This window comes from Theobroma umbraticum, unplaced genomic scaffold (genome assembly GCF_002168275.2).
Source record: "Theobroma umbraticum cultivar Fairchild unplaced genomic scaffold, ASM216827v3 scaffold_147.0, whole genome shotgun sequence".
NCBI lineage: Eukaryota > Viridiplantae > Streptophyta > Magnoliopsida > Malvales > Malvaceae > Theobroma > Theobroma umbraticum.
Genome location: NW_018397259.1, coordinates 10,193,419 through 10,212,501, shown reverse-complemented (window position 1 = coordinate 10,212,501; position 19,083 = coordinate 10,193,419). Strand labels below are relative to the sequence as shown.

General features: G+C 34.3%; 4 protein-coding genes and 1 pseudogene across 8 annotated transcripts; 2 read left to right on the top strand and 3 right to left on the bottom strand.

Moving 5' to 3' along the window:
• The first annotated feature begins 947 nt into the window (after positions 1-947).
• LOC110415986 (Chaperone DnaJ-domain superfamily protein) lies at positions 948-2,435 on the top strand. The gene is made up of 5 exons (XM_021427802.2): positions 948-1,345; positions 1,477-1,564; positions 1,669-1,739; positions 1,938-1,994; positions 2,102-2,435. The coding sequence occupies exons 1-5, from the start codon at positions 1,235-1,237 to the stop codon at positions 2,249-2,251; spliced, it is 477 nt and encodes a 158-aa protein (XP_021283477.1). The 5' UTR covers positions 948-1,234; the 3' UTR covers positions 2,252-2,435.
• Positions 2,436-6,394: 3,959 nt separating this feature from the next.
• Positions 6,395-10,865, top strand: LOC110415973 (importin subunit alpha-2-like). The gene is made up of 11 exons (XM_021427788.2): positions 6,395-6,771; positions 7,529-7,625; positions 7,715-7,806; positions 7,886-8,017; positions 8,154-8,339; positions 8,696-8,859; positions 8,962-9,040; positions 9,287-9,415; positions 9,548-9,675; positions 9,771-10,145; positions 10,309-10,865. Exons 1-10 carry the CDS (start codon positions 6,562-6,564, stop codon positions 10,141-10,143), a joined length of 1,590 nt encoding a protein of 529 aa, XP_021283463.1. The 5' UTR covers positions 6,395-6,561; the 3' UTR covers positions 10,144-10,145; positions 10,309-10,865.
• A 147-nt stretch (positions 10,866-11,012) lies between these two features.
• LOC110415668 (uncharacterized) lies at positions 11,013-12,959 on the bottom strand. Its single transcript, XM_021427362.2, is given in 5 exon segments — positions 11,013-12,080; positions 12,082-12,432; positions 12,434-12,467; positions 12,469-12,592; positions 12,595-12,959. Coding segments are annotated over 5 exon segments (1,164 nt in total). The 5' UTR covers positions 12,869-12,959; the 3' UTR covers positions 11,013-11,699.
• A 626-nt stretch (positions 12,960-13,585) lies between these two features.
• On the bottom strand, positions 13,586-15,814 carry LOC149527321 (uncharacterized). Of its 5 annotated transcripts, XM_089783375.1 has the most exons (3): positions 15,621-15,761; positions 15,204-15,306; positions 13,586-15,098 (listed from the first exon to the last, which is right to left on the bottom strand). In XM_089783375.1, exons 2-3 carry the CDS (start codon positions 15,271-15,273, stop codon positions 13,873-13,875), a joined length of 1,296 nt encoding a protein of 431 aa, XP_089639501.1. In that variant the 5' UTR covers positions 15,274-15,306; positions 15,621-15,761; the 3' UTR covers positions 13,586-13,872. The 5 variants fall into 5 exon arrangements, with proteins under 5 accessions (XP_089639501.1, XP_089639497.1, XP_089639498.1 ...); XM_089783371.1 differs by having other exon boundaries at positions 13,586-15,101; positions 15,204-15,814; XM_089783372.1 differs by having other exon boundaries at positions 15,204-15,814.
• Positions 15,815-16,575: 761 nt separating this feature from the next.
• Positions 16,576-17,422, bottom strand: LOC110415667 (uncharacterized; annotated as a pseudogene).
• Positions 17,423-19,083: the final 1,661 nt, after the last annotated feature.

Genomic DNA, 19,083 nt, shown 5'->3' with positions numbered 1-19,083 from the left:
TAATAATGAACCTGAGCTTTTTCCTGGAAATGGTAATCAAATCCCAATAATCCAAATAACCATCATAGAAAGTTGAACAACATCCAATCATCTTTGATTGAGCCAGCTGAACTCTTAAATGTCTTTCTTACCAGAGTTTCAATCATCGGTTATGAAACCAGTTTATTCTTAATGTTTCTCTTTCAGGAATCCCAACTCTTCCAGTTTTCAAGCTTGCAATCGTTGCAAACCATCCGATTATGCAAATATCAGAGTGATTTGATCAAGGCAATCACGTGTCAAAAGTGTTGGATTCAGTGTTCTAATCACTCTTGATAGACGGATTGGATGAAAGAGAATCTTTACCTTTTCACATGGCATAAAAGTCAAAATAACAATTATGACAATACAAATCACTTAAGCACCATTTAATTGACATTGGGTTTTCAACCTTTTTTTTTACCTCTCTTTTTTTTTTTGGCTTGAAAATTATATTTATTTACAGCTTAAATAAAAAAATTTTAATTATTTCATTTTACTTTAAAAGAGTTTTTATTTTTTTAAAATCTAAAAAAAATCTTCTTTTTGATTTATATATTGTAAATCTTTAAATTAAAATGACATAATTGTAAATTTTAACAGGTTAAAACGAATAATATCTTAAAATTTAGTGTGAATTGAGATACATTATATGTGATATAGTAATTATTATTTGATCACATTTTATAATTCGTGGATAAAAATAAAATAATTAAAATCTTTTAAAATTTTAAAAAAATTAATAATTTTAATCGTCCAAAATTTAGAAGATTTAGATCCAATATTGGATTACGCAACCAGAAGAGAAACGGAACCGTGACAGCGGGCCAATGGCAAATCCCGTAATTTGGACGCAAGTCCAGCGGCATTTCAAAAACCCGCCATGAAAATATCTAAGCTCGGAGAACTATCTTCAGGCCGAAATCTCTCGAAGTTTCTTTCTTCATATCTTCTCACATTTCACAAAGTTTCCCAAGATATTTTCTCTCTCTCTCGTTCGCTCTGTCCCCAAATACCCCCTTACAAAATCAACAGCGACAAAGCAAAGACTAGTGTTCCAGCTTTGTTTAAGTACATTTGATTTCGTGTTTACCTGTTTCGGTTTCGAAGCTTTAAGCAAGCTATGAGCTTTTTGTAGTTCCGTTTTTCATTTTGGAAGGCGGAGAGAGAGAGAAAGAGAGAGAGAGAGACGCAGGGACGGTTTTGGACGGCTGAGATGGATCGGGAAGGAGGATCCCACGGCGGATCCTGTTATTACTCCGTTCTCGGGATTCGCAAGGACGCCTCCTTCTCTGATATCCGCACTGCGTATCGTAAGCTTGCTATGGTAATCCAAAACCAAAAAAAGAATCTTCTCGTTCTTTTTATTTAATTGGTTTCTAATTTTAGATATTAGGGGGTCCCTTTTGGGAAATCAAAATTTTGAAACTTTCATTTTTTATGTTTTGGTTTATGAAGAAATGGCATCCGGACAGATACGCCAGAAATCCGGGGGTCGCCGGAGAAGCGAAACGCCGGTTTCAGCAAATTCAAGAAGCTTATTCAGGTAACATTCTCAAATCTCTCTCTCTCTATCTCTCTATCATCCCGTCGCCGTTAAATTCCAGTAGCTTATTGTTATTCATTTATTCGGCCGTTAAATATCCACAGTTCTCTCCGACGAGACCAAGAGATCAATGTACGACGCCGGTTTCTACGATCCATTGGAAGAAGAAGACGAAGTACGTAAAAATATCTTCTTCTTTTTTTAATTCTGCCAAGGTTAATCTTTTTCCCGTACAACGCAACTAAAACGGCGTCGGTCCTTACCTCGATTTCGGCGAACTTGATTGCCTTGGCAATATCAATTCTTCTAATTTAATCTTTTCGTTAATAGTAAATTTTTTTTTGTGTTATATTTCCATTTTTACCGCCTGCAGGACTTCTGTGATTTTATGCAAGAGATGATCTCGATGATGAACAACGTGAAAGACGAGGTAGTCTGCTCGTAATTTTCTTCATTTTCTTAAGGTTATATATGTAATTTCACGATTTAACGACTACCGATGGATATTTTTCGATGGGATTTCTTCTTTTAATCTAGGGGGATAGCTTCGAGGATTTGCAAAGGATGTTTGCGGAAATGGTCGGCGGAGATGCCATGAGCTTCGACGTCAACACCGAAACGTCGGAGACGAAGAGGGCACGTGTCTCAAAAGGCAATGCAGCGAAACGGAACGGTTCTCGCTGTTGACCAGTGGCGGCCGCCGTATCATGCAAACTGAACACCCCCACTGCCTCCCTAATCCCACAATTAGTAACTTAATTTTAGGGCTAATTTCCTTAATTAAGGGAAAACGGGGGTGAATTTAGGTTATTCTAGGAAAATTGTTGTGACTTTTTCTTATTGTTAATAATAAAATTTCCTCTTTATTAAATGTTTTAAATGTCTTTCTTTTTTTCTTTATTTTTGGTGTGTGACAAGTGGTATTGGGTTGTTCTTTTTAACAGCACATGGCTGCTAAGGTTCATATTTTGCTTGGTTGCACGAGGAAGGACCATTTGTTACTTGTTTTTCATGAACCAATTTGCTTATATGCAAATTACAAATAAAGCATGCAATTGAATTACACTTATATGTTTTCTCCGAAAAGGGAAAATGGAAAATTGTAGCAAAACATAAGTTGTTCAATTTGTTGATTTTCAATAACGATCCACACTTATAAAATGGCCCAACATCCCATAGTGGAGTCAGGATGAAGGGCTAAAACTTTAGCAATCAATTTGACAAATCCAAGTCGAAATTAATACCGAACTTGGAGGCATAGTAGCTTTTACATTTCCCTTACCCTTGAAGGAGAATCGAAAGAAAAGAGGTGAAATCGTGGGCCTTGCGATGGTGAAAAAGTGCTCGCAAGCTGTGGGTTAGAAAGAAAAAAGCTGAAAGGACTTGTTCATAGGATATGGTCCACACGGCCTATACATATTTAGCTGTTGACAGGAGTCTCTCTCTCTCTCTCTGGTGCTGTTGTCAGTTGTAAGAGGCTTCTGGTTTCTTAGGATAATAAAAGATATTTTGTCTCGTTTTCCCTCGTTTCTTTTCCTTTTGTTTATTCAGGGGGTGGGATTTCTTTTTCTTTATGAATTTCTTCTCTGTTAGGTGTTGATAATGAGTTTTTTGCTGTTAGGCATTGCAAAATTCAAGAAAGGTTGCTGATATTTGCAAGTTGCAGTCACTTGCCTTTTGTTTAAGTTGTACCTGTGGCGGGCAGAAATGGACATGAGATGACACCACCTCAAAGCAAAAAATTCTTCTGCTAAATTTGGCAAATGTTGCTTTCTTTCTTTACTTTTTGTTGTTTATAAAAACCAGTAAATAGGCAGATTGAGTGATTTCACCATCATACTAAAAAATTAAATATGTTTAAAGAATTGATTAAACCCTATCAAACATAAAAAAAAATATCAAACTGATTAAATAAATAATTAATTTGATCAATCTGATTTTGAATTAATAGACTAAAATTTTATTATTTTTAAAAAAATTATAATATTAAAATTTATAAATTTTATTTACAATTATAAAAAATATATATATATATATACAAATTATGTATAAATTAAATATGTGTATATATAATATATTACTTTATTATATATATGAAATTAATGACATCACTTTTATGTTATAATATTTTAGTTTTTATATTGAAGTTTGTATAGATAATAACTAATTATAAATAGTATATTATAAAAATTAAAATAATAACTAATAAAATTATTAAGTGTAACCATACAAATAAAGTCTATTATGAGTTACGGTATTATTTATGTATAAATTAAATATATATAATATATTATTTTATTATATATATGTGAAATTAATACACAACTTATAGATTATAATGTTTTATAAAAAAGTTTGTATAAGTAATAACTAATTATAAAAAATATGTTATAAAAACTTTGATAATAATAATAAGGTTATTAAGTGTAATCATGTAAATAAATATTGTAAGCTATAGTAATACTTATGTACAAATTAAAAGTAGATATATATAATATTTATATATTTATAACATTTTATATTACGAAACACTACTAAGGTGAAATAATTATAACATATTAATATATAGCATACTTACTATAGTATATTATAATATTAATATATAAGTTATATCATTTTAAATAAATAATTTATAATTTTATATTAATACAGATTTATAAATAAATATATATGTAACTAAAATTAAATTACTATCAATTTGATTTGCATACGTACATATAATAAATTAATATATTTTAAATATATTATTAATTAAATTTACTATTAATTCTTCTTAATATATACAAAATATTATATATATTAATATATATAGTTAGTTTGACTTTTTTTGGTAAATCGGTTTAAAAATTTTAAAATCAAAAATCGATAAAAAATAATTAAATCAAATATTTTAAATAAATTAATTTAATAAATTAATTAAACTAAATCATTTTACCCAAATCGTATTTGATATAGGTAAATAGTTAACCTTATTTGATTTTGATCATCTTTATTTTTACAAGCCTTGGGTACAGGGCTAGATGACCAGTTTTGGGTTGGGCCGAAATGACCAGAAATCTGGGTTTTAACTTGCAAATGATTCTGTTTTGTCTTTTGATTTGGGTTGGACTTAGGAAAAAAAATTTATGAGTGATTTGTTTTAGTAACTTTTGATATTATATCCTAACTTAAGGATCAAAACAATCTAATTATGTTTATATTTCTTTTAATTTTATTTATTGCAATATTGAAATATGCAGCTAGCACCAATAAAACTATATCGGGGTACCAATAATTAGGTTAATTCTAAATATGTATAATTTCTTTTGAAATTATGTATATAAATGTGAAAATAAAGATTTGATTATGTTATAGTCATGTATACATATAATCAAGGAAGGGTAATATAATCATTTAGAAATTTATTCCCTTTCAATATTTGATTATAAATTGATTCCTTAAAATAATTTGCAATTATAATTATAATTATAATTTTTTATTTGTACTTGCTTTTGTCGTTTAAAAAGTGCTGCCAAAAGGCCCAAGACAATAAGTTATGGATAAGCTCGATGACTTTTGAAATATTAAATTGAAAATGACTTAAATATTCAATAAAAATTGAATTATATTGATTTTTGCAATTAAACTTTTAATATTTTATTATCAATCTTTTAATCTTAGTGAAAAATTATCAGTTACAATATTAAATATTGACTGCAATTTTTATTTATATGACATATGATATGACCCGTAATATTTGAGGTGATCACATTTCTATTTACTTCATCTTGCCATGACTTGAAAATTTTATTCATTTTAACTATTATCTCGAATAATGACCCTTTATTTGCACGTGGATTAAGAAATAAGCCAACTTTTTTTAAATAAATGAAGAAAAATCACTTGGGCTTCAATTTGATATTGGGCTTGGGCTTTGTTGGCCATTTATTGGGTCCATAAAATGCCCCTAGTTCTCACTTTTCTTTTTTCTTTTTCACCAAATTATATATATACAATTTCATTATTCACAGGGTTGATTTATTCTTTTTTTTAAAAGTTGGTTATTACCATTACTTTTATCCAAAAACATAAAATATGCTAAAAGTTTTAAAACTCAAAAATCTATTTTAAATAATTTCATTTAGAAAAGTAAATCATCGTTAAATCTTCAATTTCTTAAAATTAATGAAAAAAAAGAAACATAATTTATTTTTTTTTCATTTTTATCAAACGTAGTCTATTTGAATTCACATTTTATGATGCGTTTTGAAATCTCCAATTACTTAAGTTAATGAAGAAAAATAAAAACATATATATGGTTTTTTTGAAATTGATCCAATGAAGCTGATTTTATTTTTTACATGTCGATGATATATTTTTAAATATTTAATTTTTTAAGTTAATTAAATAAGAAATGGAAACATATTTGATTTTTTCAAATTGGTAGAGTGAACTTGATTTTATTTTAAAATTATAATTTGAATTTATATTTGATAATATGTTTTTAAAATTTTAGTTCACTAGTAATTTTAATTGATAAATCATAAAATTTATAAAATTATAAAAATATTTTTTTTTCATTTTGATTTTAACAAGTATTTATATCATGTGCTGGCTTGCCTTATAAATAAAGAAATTAACATGTCATAATCCACCGTAAAGTTGCTTATTTCTTTCTTCATTTATAATATATATTTTAATTTCTTTCCCCACCTTCATAATTCAAATAAAAGAAAAGAAGAAAATAATAATGGCAGTAGCGTAAATATAACACGATCCACGACCATTTTACAAAAATCGGTTGCCCAACAATCCTATATAAACCCTCTGCCTCATTTCCTCTCCCTCTCTTCAAATCAATCAAAATCCCCCCAAAATCTTATTATCATTTTCCCTCTAGGGTTTTCAGTCGGAGGAAAATAAGAAGAACAAGAAAAAGAAAAAGAGTTGTTGAGGGCTTTAGTGCGATCACTGTCTTGTTCTCTTTTGGGTTGTGTTTTTTCCGGAATTGAGTGAAGATGTCGTTGAGGCCGACCGCAAGGACGGAGGTTCGGAGGAACAGGTACAAAGTGGCGGTGGACGCCGAGGAAGGGAGGCGGAGGAGGGAGGATAACATGGTGGAGATTAGGAAGAACCGCCGTGAAGAGAGTTTGCAGAAGAAGCGACGTGAAGGACTCCAAGCGCAGCCAATGCCTGCTTCTCTCCACTCCTCTGCTGTTGAAAAAAAGGTCGATTTTTCAATTGTTTTATTTTCTCGTTTAATTCTTCTGTGTTTTATCAGTCGCTGAAGTTGTTAAAGCTTGTTCTATGCTATCTGGTTTGGTAAATTTTGATTAATGTTATGGTAGGTTTTTAAACTTGCGAGTACTTAGTTTGTATCATTTTTTTGAATGTGTTGATGAGGTGATGATTATTATTTTTGGTGCTTTTTCGTTGGTCTGATTGGGAACTCTGGTGTAGTGTAAACATTTTGCTATCTGGTTGAGTCCAAGATTGTTTTTCTTTTATGTTAAGGCAGTAACATCAATTTTCAAATTAGCGATTCAGTTTATTCTTGTATTGTCAGTTCATTTTTTTTTAATTCGTTAAGCTTAACCATTAAGTTGTAGTAATTTATAAATGGTATCAAGTTGTATAAGGGGTTGGTTTTTTAATTGTTAATTTAGTGCTGTTGGCTTTGTGTTTACACTCCTGGTTAGTTGTTGGTAAGTGCATGGAAGCTTTATTTCTGCCCCTATTTATTTTTGGCAAGAAATTGAGCCAGGATTAATTAAAATACAGTTGGGAAAATAGGTTCCTCTTTTTAAATTTCTTTTAAACAGAGTTGTGGTGAATAATTGGCATACTTGTTCCATAAATTCTGTTCTTGCCACAGTTTATATTGTGACAGCTTTTGTTAATTGTTTGATGATATGCTGATTGGTCATGTCTATGACTTGTTTGAGTGTTGGATTCTTCTGATCATGTTCAACTCTTTGACTGCAGTTGGAAAATTTGCCAGCCATGGTTGCTGGTGTTTGGAGTGAGGATAGTAATCTGCAGCTTGAGTCAACCACTCAGTTTAGGAAATTGCTTTCAATTGGTGAGAAATTGATCCTGTAATAGATTTCATTTAAAAAGTCATAAAATGTGTAAATTATATATTTTAATATCTTTTGTTATTTATTACAGAACGCAGCCCTCCTATTGAGGAAGTAATACAAGCTGGTGTTGTTCCTCGCTTTGTTGAGTTCCTTATGAGGGAAGATTTCCCGCAGCTTCAGGTTGGATTTTCTTCAGCTTCAACATTATTTTTTCACTTCATGTTTCTAGATATGTCTTACTGATTTAATATTTCTGTAGTTTGAGGCAGCGTGGGCCCTCACAAATATTGCTTCTGGAACATCTGAGAACACAAAGGTGGTAATTGATCATGGGGCTGTTCCAATATTTGTCAAGTTACTTGGTTCCCCGAGTGATGATGTTCGTGAGCAGGTGTGCATATGAAAGAAATTTTGTGTAATTTTGATCATTGACAGAATTAGGAAGTGAGATAAATTGAATCTTACTTGGAAAAAGCTAGTATGAAATTTTTGATAATCTTCTTTTCCTGTTTCTTTTGAACATTCAGGCTGTGTGGGCATTGGGAAATGTTGCTGGTGATTCTCCTAGATGTCGTGATCTTGTTCTTGGCCATGGTGCTTTGCTTCCTTTGTTGGCACAGTTGAATGAGCATGCAAAACTTTCTATGCTGAGAAATGCTACTTGGACACTCTCAAATTTTTGTCGGGGCAAGCCACAGCCTCCCTTTGATCAGGTCTGGACCCTGTTTCTCCCCATTTGTTGGGGAACTATTTTTGGTTTAACATGATATGGCAAGTTTGTTCATGTTCAATGTTATTGATTTACGATGCAAAATCATTATCCTTTGTCTGTCTTTGGAATCTGAGACTCTTTGTTGGATCATGAAAATTATAGATTGCAATTCACTGCTAACATCAAACCAGAAAGTGAGATGTTGCTAGGAGGCTTATGGATATTGAGTGTTGTTTTGTAGCTATGAATTTTCTATGGCATGATATTCGTGAGTTATGGTTGAGACTTACCATTCTCAGCCGCTGGTGGGGTTGAATTGATTATTATCTAACTAATGATTCTTTAATTATTGTTCAGGTTAAACCTGCACTTCCTGCTTTGGCACGCCTTATTCACTCAAATGATGAAGAAGTCTTAACTGATGCATGTTGGGCGCTCTCATATCTTTCTGATGGTACAAATGACAAAATTCAAGCTGTTATCGAAGCGGGTGTATGTGCGCGTCTTGTGGAACTTTTGCTGTGAGTTAGACTATTTGCTTTTGATTGAATCTTGAAGTCTTGCTATTTCTGTTTATGCATTTTGTGTGCCTGACTTCAATCTGAAATTCTGTGACTTCACAGGCACCCATCTCCTTCAGTGCTCATTCCTGCTCTTCGCACTGTTGGAAATATTGTTACAGGAGATGATCTGCAAACCCAGGTATTTGCCACTTCCTAGGTTTTCTTCTTTTAATTATCTTCTTAAGAATATTGATGTTTCACCATTTATCTTCAATGATTGTGTGAATAACTAGTTCTCGCACTCAAACCAGATTGATTGGCCCCTCTTATGTTGTAAAATTGATGCCAAATTAGTGGGTTTAGTTGTTAAAGAATATCTTTTTGCTTATATTTGTACGAACCATTGTGTCTTTCTTATTTTTGGACAAACCTTGTTGCCGCTCAGTGTATCATCAATCATCAAGCATTGCCATGCCTTTTGAATCTGTTGACAAATAATTTTAAAAAGAGCATCAAGAAGGAAGCTTGTTGGACAATTTCAAATATCACAGCTGGAAATAAGGAGCAGATACAGGTAACATGTGGATCTGTATCACTTTTTTCTTGTTGCCTTGATATTTCACTCGGTTTTATCACTTTTGGATGTATGATTTTGTTTGCATTCCTTTTTACCTTGAAACTATGTATAATCGTATTAATTTTACAGGCTGTGATTGAAGCTAATATTATTGCTCCACTGGTTCATCTGCTTCAAAATGCTGAATTTGATATTAAGAAAGAAGCTGCGTGGGCCATCTCAAATGCTACATCAGGTGGAACTCATGATCAAATCAAGTATGAAAATTGTTTCCTCATCTTAGTTTGGAATAATGTCTTGGCAAATTATTGACAATATACTGGTTCTCATCGGGGCATATCATATATTTCAGGTTCCTTGTAAGTCAAGGTTGTATCAAGCCATTATGTGATCTTCTTAACTGCCCTGATCCAAGGATAGTTACAGTTTGTTTAGAAGGGCTTGAAAATATTTTGAAGGTAGGAGAAGCTGATAAGAATCAGGGCAATACTGGAGGTGTGAATCTCTATGCACAAATGATTGATGATGCAGAGGGTTTAGAGAAGATTGAGAATTTACAGTCTCATGATAACACTGAGATCTATGAAAAGGCTGTGAAAGTTCTTGAGACATATTGGTTGGAGGAGGAGGATGAGACAATGCCACCAGGTGATGCCTCTCAAACAGGGTTTCAGTTTGGACCTGGTGAGGTTCATGTTCCGTCAGGGGGATTCAATTTCAGCTAGAGGTATGTGGTACTGCTGTTGTATTCATTTATCTATTAGTGTTTTACATTAATGGAAGCCCTTTATGTTTATTTAGATAGGGTAGATGGTGCTCAATTCATGCATATCTGATTATTAGTTGTATCTGCTATGCGTTTTAAAAGCTGTTTGCAATTACCATTTCAGGAATTATATCTGGTCCTGTATAAGTCCTTATGGATATGGTGGAACAATAGTTGGGTTCCAGGTCAGGCGTCTTGTTGTCATGTTTGGGTCCTGTCCAGGGTCGGGTGTGGTGTCGAGGGTGCTGGGCTGGCTTGGGTTAAGAACACACAGCCAGGTTCATATTATGCAAGAAAGGAAATGGAGGGAAGATGAGCTTGGTGATCTGCTACAATAAATTGAGGAATCAGAGTGTTTATTTTGGGTGCTCGTGAAACAAATATTGGGGTCTGTCTCAATTTGTAGTTGTCATGGTTAGTGGTGATGTCTTTGCAATAGCATTGCTGGGTGATTTTGGCAATTCCCAAAACAGTTACACCTTGTTATGAGTAACATGGGAATATTCTTTTGCTTCTACGTAATTGGAGTGTTGTGTTGTCATTTCATGCATCAAAATATGCCTCTTTTAGATAGTCTTATATTTTTTGTGTAGTGTATACAATGCCTTGTTGGAAGGTTTGTCAAAACATCATTTGAAGGGGAAATAGAGTTACTACTACTGTAATTGGTGGTTTGGTTTTCTTTCTTCTCACTTGGCTGTTTTCATTTGACCTTGATCACTGGTTATTTTTTGCTGCCTCCCATATCCTCTTTAAGCCTGGGAGAGACATTGATTCTGGAGATTACTTCTAGTCAATATGAGAGGGAGAGTCCAAAAAGCCGATGCCTAGGGCCGCCTGGAATTTCTATCAGAGAGCCAACAGGTAACAAGTTTGGGAAATTTCAGAAATGTGGAGATGTTGATTGAAGTCGTTTTTTGCATGGCTTCTGCTTGAACAGAGTGATCAGCAAGAAACAGAACGAAACCGATATCAAGGGCCTCTAAAGGAGGGTTCTAATTTCTAATAATAGTTTAGGGTTGGTGAAAGACGATCTGTTGGGTTACTGCTCCAGGAGCCGATGTTTGGACTCTAGCCCAATTAAGATTGATAAAAAAGCCGAGAAATTGGTACATTCACAATGATTTCATATGAACCAATTAATATTGGAAACAAGCTGGTATGAATCCACCATTGTTCCCGGTATGTCAAGTAGGGTAAAGAGCATGAAACAAATAGTATTAGGAATAAGGCCCCTCTTTATATTTTCTGCAAATGAAAATTGCTTACCACCATAACCTAGAAGCACAACCAAAACAAATAGAGTAGAGGTGACGAACATTGCCTTCTTCCTCAATTTCAAGAAAACTGATTTCAGGAGAACTTAATTAGGGCTACAATATTTCTTTGCAGCATAGAAAAACTTTCAGAGCAGAATCTTTGTTTGATGGATAACAAGTCATTTCATGTGGACGTATTGATCTATCCTCAGACTTTCTAAGAAGCAGCTCAAGAATAGATTTCATCACCTCCATTTCAACACAATACATCCACTACCATTGTTGCCGTCGAAGAATCTGCAGAAAATCCTTTACCAACCATCTCATGTAAAACTTGCACTGCCCTTGACACATCGTTGTTTTGGAAAAATCCTTTGATCATTGTGTTGTAAGAACAACTATCTTGTGAGCAACCATTCAGCTCCATGTTCCTGAACAAATCATATGCTTCATTTGGTAACCCTTCTTTACAAAGTCCTTTGATCACGATATTATAATGGACTATGTCAGCTTCTATCCCATTGCTCTGCATAACATGAAAAAGTTCCACTGCCTCAGGAACATGACCGTGCTTGCATAAGCCACGTAACGAAGTAGAGTAAGTCACCGTGTTTGGAACGAGGCCGCGAGCACTCAATTTCTTTGTAAAGTTCCCGTGCTACCCCAAGTCTCCCTACTTGGCACATGCCATTTATAAAAGCAGTGTAAGTAACACTGTTTGGGATTACTCCATTTCGAGACATCTCATGAAAGAGTTCCTTGGCCTCATCAATCTTTTGCAATTTACAAAATCCATTCACCATGATGCTGTAACCATAAACGTTAGGTACACAACCCTTAGTAATCATCAAATTAAGAACCTTTCTAGCCTCTTCCATTTTGCCTCGCAAACAATATCCATCAATCAATGCATTAGATGTAATAGTATTAGGATCAACACCTTGTTGAATCATTCCTTCGCCAATATCACGAGCCTCTGAAACCCTCCCCTTCTTTACAAAATGCATCAACCAATACACTATAAGAGAACATTTAGTTTGCAATTGTTAGCAACCATTTCTGTCAATAATCTCTCAACTCCCTTCCGTTGGCCTAAATTACACATGGCATGAATTAAACAATTATAAGTCAACATCTGAGAAAATGCCTTTTACCTGTCATTTCAGACAAAAGGTTTAAAGCCTCAGCTACAAGCTTTCCCTTACAAAGACTGTCAATTCTTGTGTTGTATGTCACAATGTCAGGTATACAGCCACTTTGTTCCATGTTCCTTAACAATCCAATAGCCCCAATATTGTAGCCTACTTTACAAAGACCATTTATTATGTTATTATAAGTAATCAAATCAGGTTGGTAACCGTTCCTCACAATTTCATCAAACAACATCACTGCTTCAGCTGTTTTACCTTCAAAAACACAACCCATTGACCAGGGTGGTAAATGTGATAATATTAGGTTGAATACCCAGTTTCAACATTTTTCCTAAAAGCGAAAACCCAAAATCCGTACGATGCAAGGGGGAAAAACAATTAAGCAAAATGTTGAAAGTATAAACATTAGGTCTGATTCCAAATAAATCCATTTGTCTCGACAAAGAACTAGCAGTTTCATAATGCTTACTTGAGTTAATTCAACAATACAAGGGCGGGGATGGGTAAGAAGCATATGATTGAACAAATCCAAGGCATCATCAATTTTGTGAAACACATACTTGGATTTGTTGAAACGGGGGGAAGAGGTAGAGAAAAATGGGTATTGGAAAGAAGAAACGAAAATAGGAGTTACCGAGTAGAAGGAGACGCAATTGCAAAGTAAAAAAAATTGTATATCTGATTATTACATAGGGAAGACGATGCTCCGATTTTGCATATCTGATTATTAGTTGTATCTGCTATGCGTTTTAAAAGCTGTTTGCATATCTGATTATTATGTCTGGTCCTGTATAAGTCCTTATGGATACGGTGGCACAATAGTTGGGTTCCAGGTCAGGCGTCTTGTTGTCATGTTTGGGTCCTGTCCAGGGTGCTGGGCTGGCTTGGGTTAACAACACACCCTGTCTCATATCATGCAAGGAAGGAAATGGATGGAAGATGAGCTTGGTGATCTGCTACAATAAATTGAGGAATCCGAGGCTTTATTTTGGATGCTCGTGAAACAAACATTGGGTTCTGTCTCAATTTGTAGTTGTCATGGTTAGTGGTGATGTCTTTGCAATAGCATTGCTGGGTGATTTTGGCAAATTCCCAAAGCAAAGGCCTGATTACCACTACAACCTAGCAACAGAACCAGAACAAATAATGGTGACAAACATTGCCTGATTCCTCAATTTCAAGAAAACTGATATGAGGAAAACTTAATTATGGTTACAAAGAATTCTTTGCAGCAAAGAAAAACTTTTAGGATAGAATTTTTGTCTGATGGATAACAAGTCATTTCATGTTGACATTTTGATCATCTGCAGAGTTTCTAACAAGCAGCTCAAGAATAGATTGATCTCCTCCATTTTTACACAATAAATCCACTACCATTGTTGCTGTTGAAGAATCTGCAGAAAATCCTTTATCAACCATCTCATGTAAAATTTGCACTGCCCTTGACACATCATTGTTTTGGAAAAATCCTTTGATCATTGTATTGTAAGAACAACTATCTTGCAAGCAGCCATTCACTTCCATTTTCCTAAACAAATCATATGCTTCATTTGGTAGCCCCCCTTTACAAAGTCCTTTGATCATGATATTACAAGTATAAACATTAGGGTGCAACCCTTTGACTGGGAGTGCACAAAATAATTTTCTTGCAACATTAAGTTGCCCAACTTGACATAAGCCATCAATTATGATACTGTAATGAACTATGTCAGCTTCTATCCCATTGCTCTGCATAACGTGAAAAAGTTCCATTGCCTCATCAACATGACCATGGGTGCATAAGCCATGTAACAAAATAGAGTAAGTCATCATGTCTGGAACAAGGCCACAAGTACTCATTTCTTTGAAAAGTTCTAGTGCTGCCGAAAGCCTCCCTAGATGGCACATTCCTTTTATAAGAGTATTGTAAGTAACAGTGTTATGGACTAATCCATTTCGAGACATTTCGTGAAAAAGTTCCATGGCCTCATCTATCTTTTGAAATTTACAATATCCATTGATCATGATGCTGTAACTATAAATATTAGGTACACAACCCTTGGTAATCATCAAATTAAGAACCTTTCTAGCCTCTTCCATTTTGCCTTGCAAACAATATCCACCCATCAATGCAGTATATGTAATAGTATTAGGATCAACATCTTGTTGAATCATTACTTCGATAGTGTCACAAGCCTCTGAAACCCTTCCTTCTCTACAAAATGCATCAACCAATATACTATAGGAGACAATGTTTGGCTTGCAATTATTGGCAACCATTTCTGTCAATAATCTCATAACTTCATTCCACTGGCCCAAACTACACATAGCATGAATGAAAGAATTATAAGTCACAACATCCGGCGGAATACCTTTACCTCTCATTTCAGACAAAAGGTTTGAAGCCTCAGGTACAAGCTTATCCTTACAAAGACAGTCGATGATTGTGTTGTATGTCACGATGTCAGGCACACAGCCACTTTGTTCCATGTTCCTTAACAATTTAGTAGCTCCACTAGTGTAGCCTACTTTACAAAGACCATTTATTATGGTATTATAAGTAATCAAATCAGGTTGGTAACCATTCCTGACAATCTCATCAAACAATATCACTGCTTCAGCTATTTTACCTTCAAAACAGAACCCATTGACCAGGGTGTTAAATGTGGTAGTATCAGGTTGAATACCCAGCTTCAACATTTTTCCCAAAAGCGAAAACCCAAAATCCGAACACTGCAAGTGGCAAAAGCAATTAACCAAAACGCTGAGAGTATAAACATCATGTCTGATTCCAAGTAAATCCATTTGTCTGAACAGAGAAATAGCAGTTTCATAATGCTTCATTCTAACAATCGCACCTAGTAATCTAGTAAACTCAACAATAGAAGGGCGGGGGTAGGTATGAAGCATGTGATTGAACAAATCCAAGGCATCATCAATTTTGTGAAACACATACTTGGATTTCTTGAACCGGGTGGAAGAGGTAGAGAGAAATGGGTATTTGAAAGAAGAAACGAAAATAGGAGGAGAAAGAGAGAAGGAGTTACCAAGTAGAAGGAGACGCAATTGAAAAGCAGAAGAAGAAGAAGTGCGTCTCCAGGCCCTCATCTTCGTCTTCTTTTCTTCTCTGTCAAACTTGAGCAGAATGGCTAAGAGCAGGAACCAGATGTCCAGGGCGTCGAAACGAGGGGAACCATCGGGTACAACAAGGTTCCAATTTCTCTGGATTGGGCGTCGGTTAAAAGTTACAAAACTAGTTGTTTCGGCCACCGCTCGAAGAGCCCATGTGTAGCCGTTGCCAAAGCTTTACAATTACAAGACCAATAGAAAAAGCCCAGTTCAGATGGTGAAACCACGCCTTTTTCCCTGTTTTGTTTTGGTGTAAATAGTCAAAAAGTTCATATATAGTATGATCACTTCTTTATTTAATTAACTTTCTCATTTTTTGTTATGTTAAACAAATCTGTCAATTTTGATTGTATTTAAGTAAATCTGTAATTCCTATTGAAAGTAATTGTCATCAGATTCAAGATTGGTTAGAATTTTATGAACATCAGATATATAATTGATTAATTGACGTAATTAAAATACTAGTTAATGTGGTTATATTTGACAGATGATATGATCAAATGCACGTATCTATCTCACATGTCAAGTGTCACGACACACAAAATATTAATTAGTGTATTTTTGGGTACTAAAATTTGAAGATAACATCAGTTGAAATATATTAAATATTTTATGAAATAACATTTTAATTGCCTTGATCATTGGTAGGGGAGGCGAGTAAGTGAATAACATAGACACAAACCGCTTTGACATGATTTTATGATACCGAGAAATTACACAGCTATTTTTTTGTCTTCTTAAAATAAATACTCATGTCTTCTATGGAGGTGACAAACATTGCCTTCTTCCTCAATTTCAGGAAAACTGATTTGAGGAGAAGTTAATTATGGTCACAAGAATTCTTTGCAGCATAGAAGATTGATGGATAACAAGTCATTTCATGTTCACATTTTGATCATCTTCAGAGTTTCTAAGAAGCAGCTCAAGAATAGATTGATCTCCTCCATTTTTACACAATAAATCCATTACCATTGTTGCAGTTGAAGAATCTGCAGAAAATCCTTTATCGACCATCTCATGTAAAATTGGCACTGCCCTTGACACATCATTGTTTTGGAAAAAACCTTTGATCATTGTATTGTAAGAACAACTATCTTGCAAACAACCATTCAGTTCCATTTTCCTGAACAAATCATATGCTTCGTTTGGTAGCCCTTCTTCACAAAGTCCTTTGATCATGATATTGCAAGTATAAACATTAGGGTGTAACCCTTTGCCTGGGAGTGAATGAAATAATTTCCTTGCAACATTAAGTTGCCCATCAATTAAGATACTATAGTGGACAATGTTAGTTTCTATCCCATTGCTCTGCATAATATGAAAAAGATCCACTGCCTCATGAACATGACCATGCTTACTAAGCCACGTAACAAAGTGGAGTAAGTCATCGAGTCTGGAACGAGGCCGCGAGCACTCATTTCTTTGTAAAGTTCCCGTGCTGCCCCAAGTCTCCCTACTTGGCACATGCCATTTATAAGAGCAGTGTAAGTAACAGTGTTAGGGACTACTCCATTTCGAGACATTTCATCAAAGAGTTCCTTGGCCTCATCAATCTTTTGCAATTTACAAAATCCATTCACCATGATGCTGTAACCATAAACGTTAGGTAATCATCAAATTAAGAATCTTTCTAGCCTCATCCATTTTGCCTTGCAGACAATATCCATCCATCAATGCCATTATACGTAATAGTATTAGGATCAACACCTTGTTGAATCATTCCTTCAACAATATCACAAGGGCGGCGATGGGTACGAAGCATGTGATCGAACAAAACCAAAGGCATCATCAATTTTGTGAAACGCATACCGGGATTTGTTGAAACGGGGGGAAGAGGTAGAAGAAAAGAAAAGCGTAGGCGAAAGAGAAAAGGAGTTACCAAGGAGGAGGAGACGCAATTGCAAAGCAGAAGAGGAAGTGCACTTCCAGACCCTCATCACTTCATCACTGTGAAACTTGACAAAAAGAAGGAATCAGATGCAAAGGGCGTCCAAACCAGGAGGTAAACTCTAAACTATTGCTCCAAGAGCCTACGCTTGAACTCTTTTAACTCATATTGCAAGATTGATGAAAAGCTAAATAGGGAGCAGGTTGGGCTCAACAAGGTTCTAATTTTCTATGGATTTAGGGTCTCAGTTGTTCGGTTTAGCCCTTTCCAAAGCTTTTACAATTACAAGACAAATAGAAAAGCCCAGTTCAAACGGTGAAACCATACTGTTTTATCTGTTTTGTTTACGTTTCAAGGCTTCTAAGTTTTTATTGTTTCAATATCGGTTAATATTTTATGATCAAATGATACATAATTTTATGGTACCGAGAAATTACACAGCCTTTTTTTTTCTCCTCTAAGAACACATACTGTCTTCTATATATATATATATATAGAGAGAGAGAGAGAGAGAGAGAGAGAGAGCTCAGCTTTTGATGGAAAGTCACTTAAATGTTGTGTGAAAGCATGGGGAAGTTAAAAGCCAACAATGCAATCAAACCTTGATTATTTCCATTGGAGACACAGCCTTCAGCACCACACCTTCCCAGGCCTTTCTGCAACACATTGGTTTGTTTCCTCACCAGCCATGGCACCAATAAAGAATTTGTTTTTTCTCTGTACAAATGGATGAAAGTTCATTTACAACTTTCTCTTTCATTGACATGCCATATTAACAATTTTGTACATGGTAATTTATGATGGAATTCGTAACGGATATTAAAAAACATAAGATATTTGATTATGTAGTATTTATTTATTTTTCTTTGTTTAATTAACTTTCATTTTCACTAACTTACCATATTATCATTCTTATAAAAGGTGAACTTACCGTAATGTTACTCATTTTGTTATAAAATACTTTTATTTTATTTAATCGAATCGAATAATATAAAATATTGGATTATAATCAATGTTTATTGATATTCTTGGTGTAATTTACTTTCAATATTCTGTTATAGTTTCGTGGGATATTTGATAAAAATGGTAACTTTAACAAAAAAAATGCAAATCAAAATCATGTCTTTTTTACTTACTTGGGTAAATAAATTTATAAAAATAAATTATTTTTTATTTGAATTTATCATTATATAAGAAAAATCATTTCATAAATTAAAAAAAAATGAAGTAGGCATTTTTCCCAAAAAAGAAAAATATTTGATGCCAAAAAGCCAAAAAAATAACCTTTAGCAAAAAAGAAAAAAGAAATTGACAGCTGAGCATCTGAAAATTCACCCCCTCGTGCATGTTGCCACGTGGACAACACCCATCTCAAAAAATTGGCGGGTGTTCCTCTCCCGACAACCCCCCTCCCCAAAAAAGAAAAAAAACCTACACATTTTTTCAAGAACAGAGGAGCGGCGCTCTGCTGTCATCAGGGGTATTAGCGTCTT